Raw genomic sequence first — 12,000 nt, 5'->3', positions numbered from 1 at the left:
CAATTAGACATTGGATATTTGTTTAAACTAAACTCTATTTATATCTGATTGGATATTTATATACATCTGAATCCACATTCTAATTAGATATCATTTTTTAAACCCGAACTGGGTTCAATTTCTTATTGGACATTAATTTTTTTCCCCATGTTTTGTTTTTTATGAAACAGTTACAAGATTCAAATAGAATATGTCACTAAATGAATTAAATTAATTTAAAGGATGAAATGTTGATATCATCATAATTGGTTGACTGGTTGAGTTGGTTTGAGAATCACCCGAGTAAGCTCGGATGATTCTCAAGGTTGGCCCAACTCATTTCTGACTGTTCGATTCAGGTTATTTTAAAACTCGACCGAGTCGACAAGTAAACTTACCTGATGGTCCGGTCATCTATGGATTCCCCAGTTCGAGCCATGGGTTTACTAATATGACTTAATTTGCAGCTCAGCATTTTACATGTGAGGCGGACGATGAGAAACTCTAAGATCGAATTCCAAAGCCTCCGAAACGACTTGACTCACACGTCTGAACCCTACGGGATTTAAAGAAACAATTGTGGACAATTTAGATCCATAATAGTTCTACATGGATCACAAAATTATTATATGGATTTCAAACCCATTTATTGCCTATGAATCTAAATTATATCGCACTTTGTGGATATTTAAATCCATTATGATCCAATTCCAACTTGTTCTGAACCTAATAGGAAGGGATCCATGGAATCAGCTACCAAAGGAAAGAGGTCCGTGACAACCAAGTCAAAGCCACCAAGGTTGGGTCAATCCCCATGCCGAGGGTGCACGTTTGCGCTCGCCCGTTCGAACTCTTTCCGCCCTCTTTTTCCCTCTCCCGCTTCGCAGCTGCTCTCCCTCCCGCTCTCGATCTCTCTGTCTCTCCCCCTTCGCTGCTCTCTCTCCCTCTCCCTTTTATCGGGTGGTGCGGTTTCTTCTTCTGGGTGGCTCCTCAGGCGGTTTCCGTTGGACCTGGAATTCCTCCCTCGTGTTTCCTCCATACGGCGGTTCTTCGTACTCTCGTCCCCAAATTCGACTCAAAGAAGGTACATAGGTAAAAATTTTTTGGGTTTGTTGTTATGTTGAAATGCTTGCGCACAAAATTTCGGAAAGGATTTTCTGAATGAAGTTCAGCGGTCGAATCCGAATAACAAGGAAAATTTCCGGGGTTTCCTTTCCCTCTATCTTCTGGTTCTCTTTCCTTTTATTCCCTTCTTCGTCTTGTGAATGAAGTGCAGAGGCGTACGCCTCAGGTCGAGTGAAGAAAACGTTGGTTAATTTGGTTTGACGTGCTTAAGTTTTTTAAAGTTAAACTAAAACACACGAGGGTTTTCCTCAATACTTTAATCTCGGAATACCATTTCGCACAGGCTTCTCCGTCCTGAATCTCATCGTCTCCGGCTTCTCTGTCCAGAAGCTGCCCAAGTCCACCATCATAGCCTTCAAGGCAGAGTCGCATGCCACAGCCAACCAGCGCAACTCAGCCGGTTTCTCGTGCTATATTCTGGATTTAAAAGGTAAAAATCATTTTCTGTATTTTTTTTTTTCAATGATTACGTGCGCTTGTTGACATTGGTTGCAAAATGAATTAGTAGATCACCTTCTTGCCAGCTGTAGTTGTTTAAATTTTACTGTGATCTGCATTCTTTTTTTAACTCAAATTTGAGTGCTTGTATTTTTGTTCTTTATGGTTTATACTTTAATGCAGTTATGCACTCCGCCTTATTTTACTAGTTGTTTTTTATTTTGGGCATTTATTTTATGAATATTATATACTAGATAATTTTTGTTGTGATACTCACGCTTCATTACCCGTCGCTTGGCTACGCCTCACTTCACAGGCTTAGCGCATCGCTTTGTTTCATCGCACTTAACAATATTGGTTCTTTATGAAGTTTTATGATGTGAAGTTGAATATTTTCTGCAAACTTTTATTTATCCTTGTGTAAATTTTTGCACTTTCACATAGACGAAGCTGTGTTAATGGGTTTTGGAAGGTTTATCCAATAAGGATAAAAAACTGTTCACCTTTTCGTTCTGCTCAAGGGCAGTTGTTTTTAGTGTATATCACTGGATCAAATGACCCAAAAACGTGGTGCTGACAGATCCTCTGTCATGTGAGTGCAGCCTCGCACATGGAAGATCCTGATAATGTTTCCTGTCCTTTCTTTGATTCTCATGGAAACTTTTCTCACTAAGCAACCTGTAAAATGAACATGATTATTGTTTTCTCTACTGCAATGACCTGTAAAAATTTAGATTCATCCAGAACCGAAAGTAAAAGAAATATCTTGTGGATAATTTGGAGAAATGCTGAAATATATCTAGACAATATGGGCTAACAGATGAAGCAAATTTGCAATACAAATTTGTATAATTTCTCAGCCTCAAAATGTTGAGGGCCCCAACCAACCTCAGAAAAAGATTTGCCTGCACAAGTGGTTTTTAACATGAGTTTCTGAAACGTCAATTTACCAGCTGATGATGCATTTTTCAAACTTCTTGTAGCAGACATATAGATACTAATTTTCATTCATGTTGATTATGTTTCTGATAGCATATATATGAGTAATATTTTTTGTGAACTTTGATTTTGTTTCTTCCTCTTTAATGATCTTCATTTCTTCTGTGCTAATTTTGCAGTATGAAATTGTGAGTGGCCTTGTTAATATGAGTACAACAGCCGAATCTCCGGTGCATTCATCGAGCAGTGACGATTTTGCAGCTATACTTGAAACTGAGTTGGACTCCAATACTTCTGGCACTTCTCCTGACTCTCATGTTAGTTTTGCATTAGAAGATGTTGAGTTGGAGAGGTAGTTTAGTCTGTAGACTCTATACATTTGTTCCTTGTCTCTTGTTAGCATATGGTTAGCCCATTACTGGAGCTCCATTTTTTTCTCAATGTTTTACTTATAGTTTAATATAATCAGACTCTTGTAATAGAGTGTCAAATTTCCAAAACTTGCCTGAATCAATTCTGTAGCATATTGTATGCCAGGAAATTCTAAAATTAAATGTCAAATTTTCAAATTTAAGGCATGCCATAGCGCATCAAATGTGAACGGTGAAGAGGCTTAAGGGTAAAGAGGATTCATGTTCACATGGTCATATGGCTCTCAGTGTAAACTCTTGGTTTATGTAAATGTTTCAAGTATGATGTTTTCAATTTTTCACGTGAAAAAAGGATGTCTATGCAAGGCAACCCTGACATGAACATGAAATGCTGCAGTTTCAATTTGATGAATTTTGTTAGTCACAGTAGAAGGAAATTTCAGGAGTACATGCAAACCAGCATTTCATCTTTTGTTTATGTATGCAGCAGGTAGCCAAGTACTAGAAAACTTGTTGATGGCAGTAGTCAACATTTTTCCCTTTGGAAGTATGATGTGTAGTTTCTGTGCTTACCTGAATAAAATATTTAAATAGGGCCTAGAGATGTACTTCTTTCTTTTTGACAGCTAGGATTCTTGATTTATTATCATTTCTGTAGATTATGCTTATGTGTTACTAGTCAGTGATTGATGGTCTGTTTCCATCATTGCTTACTGCTTTGGGGATCACTTTCTCCCCCTTCTCCTTTTGATATGCTTCTTGAATAGTATGGTGTCCTATTAGACTCCAAAGAGGACAACTTTGTGCAAGGTTCCGAAGGTTTGGAAGTAGCATAAGTTGAATGTGAGCATACAGTATTGATTCAAGACTTCTAAAGGGATTCTCAAGTGATTTAATGTTATCTTACTTGTAGAACCAAAAGGCAAAGAGTTTATGAGACTGAGGAAGCAGATATTCCGGACTCAGTGGCACTTGAATACAAAGGTGAGTTATCAGGTTTCGATCTGAACCATAGGGCTATTTTTTGCTTATCCTTGATCAACCAGTAGTCCTTCTAAAGCTCTTATAACATCTTCATATGAATCATCAGCTATATGCTCATTATTTGTAGTTTGCCCACCACATCCTGGATTCATTCGGCAAATGTGCATTCGGTGTGGACAACTGGAGGATGCCGAAGCTAGTGTTCCATTTGATTACATACATAAGGTATTACCTTAAGGATACGTAAAACTGCCTGTTCTTTAGCATCATTTTCATCAGATGAAGAACGTCTTCAATATCATACTCATCCACAAGTAGAACCATTCCATTTGACATTTGTCCCTCCTTCCTATATATTTTTTTGACAAATGCTGTCTGACTTTGGAGTACATCTATTGCAGGATTTAAAGCTTGGTACTGAAGAAGTCGCTCGCTTAAGGAATGCAGATATAAAAAATCTGCTGAGCAGGCAGAAATTGTATCTCATTCTAGATTTGGACCACACACTGCTGAATTCAACTAGACTTGCTGATATTTCGCCTCAGGAAGAAGCCTATGTTACAGAAACATATTTAAAACGTCAATCTGATGCTTCCAGAGGTATAAAGGATCCATTCTTCAAGTGATGATGTGCTTTAGAAGCAGCAGCCTGTCTCTAATATGGTAGACAAAATAATTAAAGATTACTTGCTATGATTCACAATTCACATTCTTAAACTTTCTTGTAATGTAAGTTTTGTAACTTGTAATTATGCATGAATGATGCTTATCATCTATCTCGTACATGAAGATCCACCTGTATTTACATGTCGACTGTTTACATGAGATTCTTTGTGCTCAATGTCACAGAAGATTATGATGCTGTATATACGTGTGTGCAAGCGTACACACATACATAGTATATCTGGCTTGATACAAAGATTTCAATAACATGTTTCTTCATTTAATGAAATAATAGAATTTGAAAATTGTCTCTTTCTTTGTACAAACTATTAACAGAAAAGGTATGAAGAAGAGAGGAAAAGAGGAAGTGCAAGGCATATCTGAATTTAGAGGATCTGAAGGAGAAAGGAAAAAGTGCAAACGGTACCTGAAATTTAGTTATAGGTGTACTGAAATGGTTAGGTGTAACGACATGGTATTGAGAAGCTCACAAAGAAATTCAGAACGTGTCTCCACTTAAGAATAGGTTTTCAAGAACCTAGGATATGAAGCTGCAGCATTCATGTAGAGCAAGCTGGCTTGCAACCAGGGCTGAAGATAATTCATCAATTCGTAAAAAAGACAGACGTAACAAACTCTGAATAAAGGAGAGGCTGAACCTCGACTTATAGCCAAGATAAGAAGGGGCTAGCTCCAATGCTAGTTCACTTCCCTATTGCTGGCTGAACAGAAAAACAAAAATGTTAAATGTTAAAAGCAGCAAAAAGAAATACAAAATACAAAAGTGAAAAACATGCAAGAGAATAATCGGACATACACATATCTCACTGTTGTCAACTGCACACTTTGCGGTGTTCTTCTTTCTTTACTAATAACAAAATAAAAGGTGCCACCTTGATGAGTTAGAGCTGCCCTTTGCATTTTCATTTGCAATGAGCACTTTCATTCAAACATCCACTTCCACACAACGGTAATTCAGACAACATAAGTTTGATGGTTGGAGGGAGACCCTTTCCACCAAAATGATGCTTGATGGTAGAAGCTCATGTAACATAATTTGTGGAATTAAGTTTAAGGGTTGGAGGGAGAGATTTTTTTTTTCTTCCATTTCTCTAAAGAAGAAGGAAAGTGGAGTGCACACCGTAAAACACCATGTAAGAATAACAATTTGTTGAAGCTCAAATTACGACAATGCTGCTGATGACATTCACTCCCTTCATTTGATGAAGTCCTGATTTCTTGAATACAAAAACCACAATCAGTCACAAATTTGCTTCAAGAGAATCTCAGCAGAAAATCTCAGGGCAGAACCTTTCTGCTCTGATACCATGAAAGATTATCATATACTCTGAATTTTATATCACACAAACTCAGGCTTCTGTAATAACTTAGCACTTTTGCAGGAAAATGACTGAATACAGAGACAACACCAAGTCTGCATCAGTGACACACAAGGAATCCTCACAAAGAGGGAAGCTAAACTCTGAAAAATGTTATTACTTATTAGTCACTCATGAAAATAGCTTACAAAAGCTAAAAATGCAAAGGGGCCATACAGTCTAATAAATAGAAAGGAGGAGCCATTGGGACTGCTAGAAAATATGGCCGTTGGCTATTCCAACAGCTTCTAAAGAGCTGCTTCAAGCAGCAAACAAAAATATAAAAGCATAAAAATTAAATGCAGAAATTATTTTATGAATATGACAACAAAGAAACAAACTAATTCTAATCTAATGCTAATAATCCTAATCTAATACTAAATCTTATGACAAATTCTTTTACAAATCTATCTAATGACAATGTTGTATTATTTTAAATCCTAATCTCTATTATATTCCTCTTGCGTTTCATCATTGTCAGTGTTAAATAATTAATGTCATCATCAGTTAAATCATCCTTTTTTTTTTGACCCTCCGTTTTTGTCACTTACTCTCTTCTCAACATCATTACTTGTTCCATGTTTCTTTCCATTTTCCTTTAATGGAAAAAGGATGTGCATTCATTAAATTTTGTTGAATACAAGGATAAAGAAAAATCGATTTGTATGTAATAGCAAGTAGAGTAGAACAGATTTACCTTGGGCATTTTATGTAGACCTTATTTTTCCAATAACTCACTTGAAGTATTAATCCCTTCTATAGGAACTTTATTCAATTGACTTATATCAAATTAGGGATCTGATCCTTGAACCATGTACGATTCTTTAGTAATGCCAGATCTTTCCCCAAAATCCATCCATCATAGCAGTCTATGCAGTGTTGTACGATACGTACGATACAGGGCCATATCGTACGTTACATATTCATATCTTTTACAAAATACGATACGATACACCCCCTGTATCGTAAATAGGGGTGTATCGTGCTTGTATCTTACGATACATATGATACATGCCATCGTATCGTACGATACGGTGCGATACAGCCCGTATCGTATGATACGGGCTGATTTCAAAAAAGGGGGGCTGGAACCCCCCTTTTTCGAGTTTTTTTATAAAAACCCAGCCCTTCTTCATTTTTAACCTAGAAATTGTGTTGCCGTGGAGGGAAATCATCGATTTCCATTGTTAATTGTTAAATAATCGATTTTCAAAATAAAATTATCGATTAAACCATGGATTTGTGCGTGGGTGGTTGATTCCCGTTGGAAGGAAAGAGGTTTTTTTAAATCGTGAAGATGAAAATGAAGAAGAAGATGGAGATGAGGATGAAAATGAATATGATGAAGATTATGAATGAGAGTCGAGAGTGCTTTCATTTTATATGTATTGACATTGAGCATTTTCACAATTTCATTATCATCTTGTGATGTAATACATAATATCTAAAACTTGTTTTTTGATGTGGTATCTCATAGACTTATGGACCTTATGACTTATGAATCTATGTTTTTTTTTTATGAAGAACATATTATTCTTGATTTTTACTGATCTTTTGTGAATTTTTTGATTTTTTTTGATTTTTTTTCTGATTTATTAAAAAAAAAACGATACAATTACGATATGTTACGATATTTTACGATACGACGTATCTTAAAGCCAGACCGATATGGCTTACGATACGCTTTTTACAACATTGAGTCAATGTTGTCCAAATGTATTAGATAATTTAGGTCTCCTCTCTTAATGTGTTTCTCTCTTAGTTTCACATTATAGTATTATACTTGACAAACACTATGTTACTCATCTTATGTTGCTCAGGCCCACGACATAGTGTCAACTTACACACACACACACCCACCGCTGCGTCATCTACTGTTCTCAAAACTTTGATAAGAAACATGCTTCCTTTTATTGCAACAATGATTATGCCAATTGTTTTTTAAAATTTTCAACAACAATATGAAAAACTTGCTTAACTTCAGATTTCTTGAAGTAACTACTTGTTAAACAAAGCAAATTGTCGAGATAATAGGTCGAATGCACAACTTAGGAAGAAAAACTGCACATAGAATGAAGCATACTGTTTGATATTTGCATCTCTTACTGTGCCAGTGTGAACTGATGTGTTTCAGCCTACAGGTCACTGCAAAGTGTGTTGTTGTGCTTTGTACTGCAATTTTGCGACAATGAAAAATACAAAAAACAAAAGCAGCAAAAAACTACAAAATGCAAAAGAGAAAAAATACAAGTGAATAAGCACACATGCACTCAGCGAATGCACACATGCACATACACACACACATACATATATATATATATATATATATATATATATATATATATATATATATATATATATATATATTATGTGGAGATAGAGGAGGTTACATATTTTAACTACAGGATCCATTTCCAGACAGGGTGTCTAAGTATTTTTACTTAATCAGATTTGTTCTTTTGAAATATTGCGATTTTTATGACCAATGGGAGTAATATTATATGTTAAACTATGTGGTCATCATAGCACTAATCAGCCATCAAATCTGAAAATGGAATGGGAAGGAAAAAACAACCACTGAATTGAGCTGCAGACTGCAGTTCTTGACCTGATTGGAAGTAAGATGCTAGGAAAATGAAAAGACAAAACATGAAGCTTGAAAAAGGTATGCTGAGTCATTGGTTCATATGGATGTTTAGCAAACTCTGTATTTGACAAACCTGATTCATAAGCCAACGGTTAAGCAAGGACATGGACACTACCTTGGGTGGCGTTGCAAACAGGGGAAATAGATTTTCTGAAATGAATTCCAAATATGTTTTATCAGAGCCTGAAACATCCTGTCTCCTTTTGCATCAGGGAATATATAACCGTTGTTTAAGCATCTAATCACTCCATTAATGGTGCTGAATATGATTCGGTGACTTGTTCATTGGGTTTTTGTGACATCATTATGCTTGAATATCTGAGTAATTCTTACTAATAAATATTCTCTAGAGATCCAAATAATGTCAGCATAGATTTACCTTTTTCTTTTTTGCTTGGTTAGTTTTAAATAGATTACATTGTCGTTTATTTTTTTTAGTATGATTGTTCATTTATATTCTTGTATTTTTTAATGTTTCAGGTTTTCAATGAATAAAAACTGCAGTCTGCGTATTTTTAAATATATGCCAATACTCAGCATTTTTTTTTAAGTTGTGCCAAGTACTTTATGTTTCATTGCCCCAAAATCACTTCTTTTGTTGAAGTTGACAATCACAATTTCACCTTTGCAGTTCTTTTTTGTCTTTCTCATGTCTTCTTCCCTCTTTTGCACTTCGCTGTCTATTTTTTCATTTCTTTTTCTATGCTTCCTTTATTGGGATAACAATCTGAAATGTCATCTTTCCTGCAGGTGATACGGCCATGTTGTTTAGATTAGATAGGATGCACATGATGACAAAACTAAGGCCATATGTCCACACTTTTCTGAGGGAAGCAAGCACCATGTTTGAAATGTACATTTATACGATGGCTGAACGTCCATATGCTTTGGAAATGGCTAATATGCTTGATCCAAAAGGTGTATATTTTCCTTCTAAAGTTATTTCACAAGCTGATTGTACCCAAAAGCATCAAAAGGGACTGGATGTGGTCTTAGGTCTTGAGTCGGCTGTTGTGATTCTGGATGACACAGAGATGGTTAGTGTAGATATGGTTAGAACTTTCTTGATTTTGCTGATGCAAATATTCTTAAAATTATGTGTTCTTTCCTTTGTTATTATGTGCTTCCATTTGTTTATTTGATTTGCCTATCCATTCTCAATGAACTTAAAAGTGATTGTAGCTTTTTCAGGTGACATGAAAATTTGGGTTCCTGGTACCCAGCACATGTATAGAAAAATATAGACAATGATTAGATGTCAAGGACAAGTAGTAAAGGTTGTATTTACTCTTTATTAGTACTGAAGGCCTACCATAGTTTTTTCTTCCACAGCCTGAAACAATTTGTTGGTGTCAGAGTTTTATTTTCTTCTGGTCTGGAAATATTTGCTGTGAATTATTTTTGTTGATGGTTTCTCTTTTTAACTTGGTCAGGTTTGGCAGAAACACAAAGAAAACCTGATACTAATGGAAAGATACCATTTTTTTGCCTCAAGTTGTCATCAATATGGCTTCAATAATAAATCCTTGACAGAGTTAATGAGGGATGAAAGTGAATCAGAGGGTGCTCTTGCAACTATCCTCAATGTTCTGAAACGTGTTCATGCAAAGTTCTTTGATCCGGTTAGTTGACCTGGACGTGCTATACATTCTTCAATGTTCTCTTGGTTTTTCTCAATGCTGCTGTAATCAGTCTTTTGTTGCAGGGCCTTGAGGATTACACGGACAGGGATGTTAGGGAGGTAAGTGCCTTAATCAATGGTTCATTGCACCTGATGAAAGGAGAAAAGAGGAATGCTGATACTTCTGTCTCGCTTGCAATGTTTTGCACGATAGGTATTGAAAGCAATCCGCAAGGACATTCTGAAGGGGTGCAAAATAATGTTTAGTCGTGTGCATCCAACCAGATGTCCTGCTGACACTCAACCCCTGTGGAAGATGGCAGAGAATCTTGGCGCAGCGTGTTCCACTGAGATTGATTCATCCATAACTCATGTAGTCACTGTAGACTTGGGAACTGAAAAGTCTCGCTGGGCAGTGCAACAAAAGAAATTTGTGGTCAGTCCTGGTTGGCTTGAAGCAGCAAATTACTTGTGGCAGCGTCAGCCTGAAGAAAGGTTCCCGGTCACAAGTAAGAACAGTAAGGGTAAAGGAGAAGCTTCCTCAAATAATCTCCCAACTGCAGATCAGTTAGGTTGAATCTTTTGAATCAGCGGGCTTATGTCTCAGGCTTTTGTCGCAAAATGTTGAGATGGCTGTTCTTTCATCTGGAAGGTTGAGAAGGTGCTCGGTTGTCAGACTGGCTCATGATCCCGTGATGTATGATTGATGCAGCAATAGAAGCCTGTTTAGTCCGGAGAGGGTTTGAAGAATCACAACTTTACAATTTTAACCAGAAGAATATTTTCACATTCAAGCCTCAAGGGCATTTGGACCAGAAATTGAAACTGCAGGGTTCACCAGTGGAAATCAGCCAGGGGTTTCCTATTCAGCTAACTGTTGTATCTATCTTGTATCCCATTCAGGACTGGATGCCTTTGGTTGATTTATCACGCTGGAGAATTGTTCCTGGTTACCAGCTTCATCTTGTTACATGATTTCACATTTTTTCACCTTTTCTAGTATCTGATCAGTACAATTTAGGAATCTGGGTGATCCTGTATGGTGGCACCGTCCATTTGGAAGATTACATGGCCAATGCTGTTAAAAAATCAAGACTTTTGGTTAAGATGCTGCAGCCGCTCCAGTCGAGCTATTTGAAGAGGGACCGACTTTTATTGATAAAGCAACAATGTGAATGCAGAAGCTTGTAAGCTTGCTCCTTGCACTTTATCGGGGTTATTATTTGATTGTACAACCGAAGGTTTGATTTAATATAGGGCTGTCTAAATTCATTTAGCAAACTGTAGATTTGAAAAGCCTCATTATCTCTTGAATCGGTGGATCCCTGATTCTGATAAGGAGCGGTGACTTGAAGTCCATGAATTAAAAATGCTGGGATTGCAAATGAAAAATCAGTCTCCTTAATGTTTCAGATAAATTCTCAAGAAGCATTTATAGTTGAGGTTGATTTGCGTTTTAGTGGGTGAACAGGGGCCTCGTGTTTTGCCCTTTCATGATAGAATAGTTCTGTTATATTTTTGAAAAGGAAATGAACCTTTCAGTCATTGTGGAAGAAGTTTTCATTCTTTTCCATCTTTGCCTTTGAAAGGGATCCCCTCCTTCAATAACGAAGGGCATTTATGTAATTTTCAGCCATAACGTGCTGCGGCCTAGGGCCCCAAGATATTACTTGCTACGCCTACAGTCACTATGAGGTTGAGCCTGATGACAATCACTACAATGAGACTCCAAAGGAGCTTCGACATAAACTTTTACCAAATCCGTATTTGGTCTTAGACCTGAATTTCGGAGCAGGAATAAGGTTTCGCCTTGTATAAAACAATCGATTTCGGCGGTTGCTTTACATCTCAAAT

The 12,000-nt window shown here is 36.7% G+C and overlaps 1 protein-coding gene across 5 annotated transcripts; it reads left to right on the top strand.

Annotated features, from left to right (window-relative positions):
- Positions 1-796: 796 nt before the first annotated feature.
- LOC116246175 (RNA polymerase II C-terminal domain phosphatase-like 4) lies at positions 797-11,460 on the top strand. 5 transcript variants are annotated; one of them, XM_031617899.2, is made up of 10 exons: positions 797-1,063; positions 1,432-1,534; positions 2,661-2,833; positions 3,766-3,836; positions 3,964-4,061; positions 4,238-4,436; positions 9,276-9,562; positions 9,959-10,147; positions 10,231-10,266; positions 10,361-11,460. In XM_031617899.2, exons 3-10 carry the CDS (start codon positions 2,688-2,690, stop codon positions 10,721-10,723), a joined length of 1,389 nt encoding a protein of 462 aa, XP_031473759.1. In that variant the 5' UTR covers positions 797-1,063; positions 1,432-1,534; positions 2,661-2,687; the 3' UTR covers positions 10,724-11,460. The 5 variants fall into 5 exon arrangements, with proteins under 5 accessions (XP_031473759.1, XP_031473757.1, XP_031473761.1 ...); XM_031617897.2 differs by having other exon boundaries at positions 1,388-1,534; XM_031617901.2 differs by having other exon boundaries at positions 797-1,071.
- Positions 11,461-12,000: the final 540 nt, after the last annotated feature.

This window comes from Nymphaea colorata, chromosome 1 (assembly GCF_008831285.2).
Source record: "Nymphaea colorata isolate Beijing-Zhang1983 chromosome 1, ASM883128v2, whole genome shotgun sequence".
In the NCBI taxonomy this organism is placed as follows: Eukaryota; Viridiplantae; Streptophyta; class Magnoliopsida; order Nymphaeales; family Nymphaeaceae; genus Nymphaea; species Nymphaea colorata.
The sequence above is the reverse complement of the archived record's forward strand: the minus strand, read 5'-3'. Positions and strand labels throughout refer to the sequence as shown.